Genomic DNA, 2,908 nt, shown 5'->3' on the forward strand with positions numbered 1-2,908 from the left:
TGTGTCTGGTACTGATGCTTGTGGCTGAACCGTTTCTTCGCTGTGCTGCTGCTGCGGCTGGTGGCGTGGTCCCCCGAACGAGAATGGCCACGCCTGCAGCCGACGACGATCCCTCGGTGACACTCACGAACTGCTTTCCCAGCGTTGTACTCAATCCTTCCAACATCCCATACACCTGCGAAGTCAGCGATGCCCAACCACTGATTGACTTGGACCTCTCCGCCTCGTACTACAACCCAGCAGGTCTCAATCCTGGCTGGCCGGCGACTCTTGTCGAGGGAACCAATACCATTACATTCGTGCCTGATCGTGGGGCACCTTCAGGACGTTGGGGCTTGGTCATAACTAAGTTTGCTGCCGATATAAGCTCTTTCACTCCTATGACGACCAATAAGAGCATGGACTTCATGCTGATTGGTACGGCCCATGCGAATTTTGCTACACTCTATCCGTATTACGGTATGGGTGTATCGTTTGCACCCAATCTTCCGAGTGGCACCATGGCTTCCGACTACATGCTGGTCCGCTCTTTCAATGACTGCCGGTACACCACTACAACCTGCACTGACACTGTTGGGTGCTACAGAATGCTGCCACCCGGAAAGCTTCCCCCTCCAGGAGAATACAGGCTCTGTGTGACGTCAAATGACTGGCATGACCAATACCTTCTGTGGGGTGCGGAATCTCTTGAGGTGAAGCTGCTGTTGAGCACGCCGCTGTACTTGACATCTGGTAAAGACAGAAATGTCGTGCTGCAGGATGCGGAATCTGTGGTCAGTGTGTTGAGGCGTGTGTTCCTGGTGCGGTGCCCTGGCAACAACTGCCCCCTTGTGACTACTGGCAGTGGGGAAGAGGTGGTGCACCGTGATGCGTGTGTGAACACCTCCGTCTCGTCGCGGGTGTACCTGTCCGACCTCCGTGTGCTGTCTGCAGAAGCTGGCGTGTACGCTGTGTGTGTCGATGATGGTGATGGAGAGTACACTGCTCCCGCTGCGCTGCCGGTGACGGTGCTGCAGAAACCCTTTGCCTTCAAGATAACTGTTGACACGGACCAGAACACTGCCACGATCGATGTCAGCGGTGGGGACCTCAAGTGGCGCAGAGAGCCGTACACGGTGTGCGCTGTGCCGCTGGGTTTGAAGTGCGATTCCGCGACTACCTGGATTGTTATGTGCGAGAAGAGTGAGTTGCCGTGGTCACCGTCCATCTTTCTGAATATCACCAAGAGCGGATTGCTTGCTAAGGATATGAAGTTCTGCTTTCTTGCGGCCAACGTGACAATCGGAGGACGCACCCACACACAGATGTTCGATTTGTCGGAAGGGAAGGGAGAGAAAAAATTGTCCGCTGGAGTCATTGCCGGGATTGTCATTGGATGCATCGCTTTCTTGATTGTTGCGGTTGCCGTGTTCTACTTCTGCTACTGGCGACGAAGGCCGAATGCGAGTAGGGACGACGATTACCCTTCAGCCTCTGTGTTGGGGCATCCGACGAAGAGGAGAAGCTACCCCGTGGGAAATTCCCGTGTGACATCTCGTGAAGGTGATGACGGGAACTCAAGGAGTATCGGTGGGTATCCTTCGCTGTTTTTGCCGTCAGAGGTGGATAACCCCATGTCCGATAGGCAGACGGGGGAGAGTACATTTCCCAACGTGGGGTCTACTGGGCCTCAGTATCATGATGGCTATTCAGACGCCATGACGTCTACGAGTTTTGCGCCGCATGGGAGTGGGTACGCGCCACAATCTTACGGGTGGTCATATCCTTCTTCCGTCAGATGATATGCCGAAGGCCTTCTTTTCGGACGTGAGGTTGCCGGACAACCCATTCAATGATCCGGCGTTTAGAGGTACGTTAGAGCTAGAATGTTATGAAGTCGCCAGGGGGGTGCGCTTGACCCCAGTAGAAATTGACAAACCCTTGTGCAATGTGCGTAAACCCGGAATAGGAGGCGATGTAGCGCCCTAAGTGCGCAGGCTTCCGCGTTCCAGATATGTAAAGCAACATCTCTGTTAAGGTGCGCGGGCCCACTGACTTGAACGGCGCAGCTGCTCCGCTTCTGAGTAGGAATCAAACCGGTGTGGCTCGTGGTGCGGCAAGTCCAGAGGGGGCGCCGCTCGCTCTGCACTTGTAGGAATACTCTTTTTTTCTGGGGTCTGTGTAATCGGCGGGTGGTGCGCCTTGGCGGCGCGCGGTGGGAGGGCTGCCGCTCCACATGTGTGGCGGGAGGGGCACGTGTCGTGGTGGGCAGTCACGCGGTCTGAACGAGAGCGATGTGGTGCGGTGAACTGCTGTGTGTCTTGCCTGGTGGACCGCCCGGTGTGTTGCGGCGCTGCCCAATCGCCAATGGTGCAGCCACTTTCTTTTTTTTTTTTTCGTTTTGGCAAAATATATATATTTTTTCGTTTTGTATCGACCGCATGGTGCAGGAACTGTGGATCTTGTTTGGGCGCGCATGACGCTTGAGAGCGGAGTGGGGTGAACGGCGTGTGTGACCTAATGGGTATTCCGCTGCGCGGATGGCGGACGGCATTTAGGGTGTAGCTGACCCCAATGATGTGGTGAGGCGAGCCTTATTCATACAGTGGTTTATTGTTTTTGTTTACCCGCAGCAAACGAGAAACAGTCATATACCTTTTTTTCGACTGTCAGGACCCCGTGGAGCGAGTGTGAGAGAAGGAGCCGCTTACTCCATTTGTCATTATTTCCGAGCGGTCAGCTACCATTCACTATAACCAAGGAATGAGCATGTATATTCCTGTTCAGCGGGGGCGGGTTCCGGCCTTTTCTTTTTTTACCCTCCCTCCTTATTTCGCTCCTCTCTGGCGCCTCTCTCAATAGGGGTGGGGGCACGGTGACCCCGAGTCCCACGCCTCCTCCCTGTGGCGAGAGAGGCCTCTAGTGGCAT

The 2,908-nt window shown here is 54.9% G+C and overlaps 1 protein-coding gene across 1 annotated transcript; it reads left to right on the forward strand.

Moving 5' to 3' along the window:
* Window positions 1-83: 83 nt before the first annotated feature.
* On the forward strand, window positions 84-1,781 carry DQ04_15421000 (hypothetical protein; the record flags this gene model as incomplete). The annotated part of the gene is made up of 1 exon (XM_009317310.1): window positions 84-1,781. One exon carries the CDS (start codon window positions 84-86, stop codon window positions 1,779-1,781), a length of 1,698 nt encoding a protein of 565 aa, XP_009315585.1.
* Window positions 1,782-2,908: the final 1,127 nt, after the last annotated feature.

The sequence above is a fragment of the Trypanosoma grayi genome (assembly GCF_000691245.1).
Source record: "Trypanosoma grayi strain ANR4 Tgr_1542_V1, whole genome shotgun sequence".
Taxonomy (NCBI): domain Eukaryota; phylum Euglenozoa; class Kinetoplastea; order Trypanosomatida; family Trypanosomatidae; genus Trypanosoma; species Trypanosoma grayi.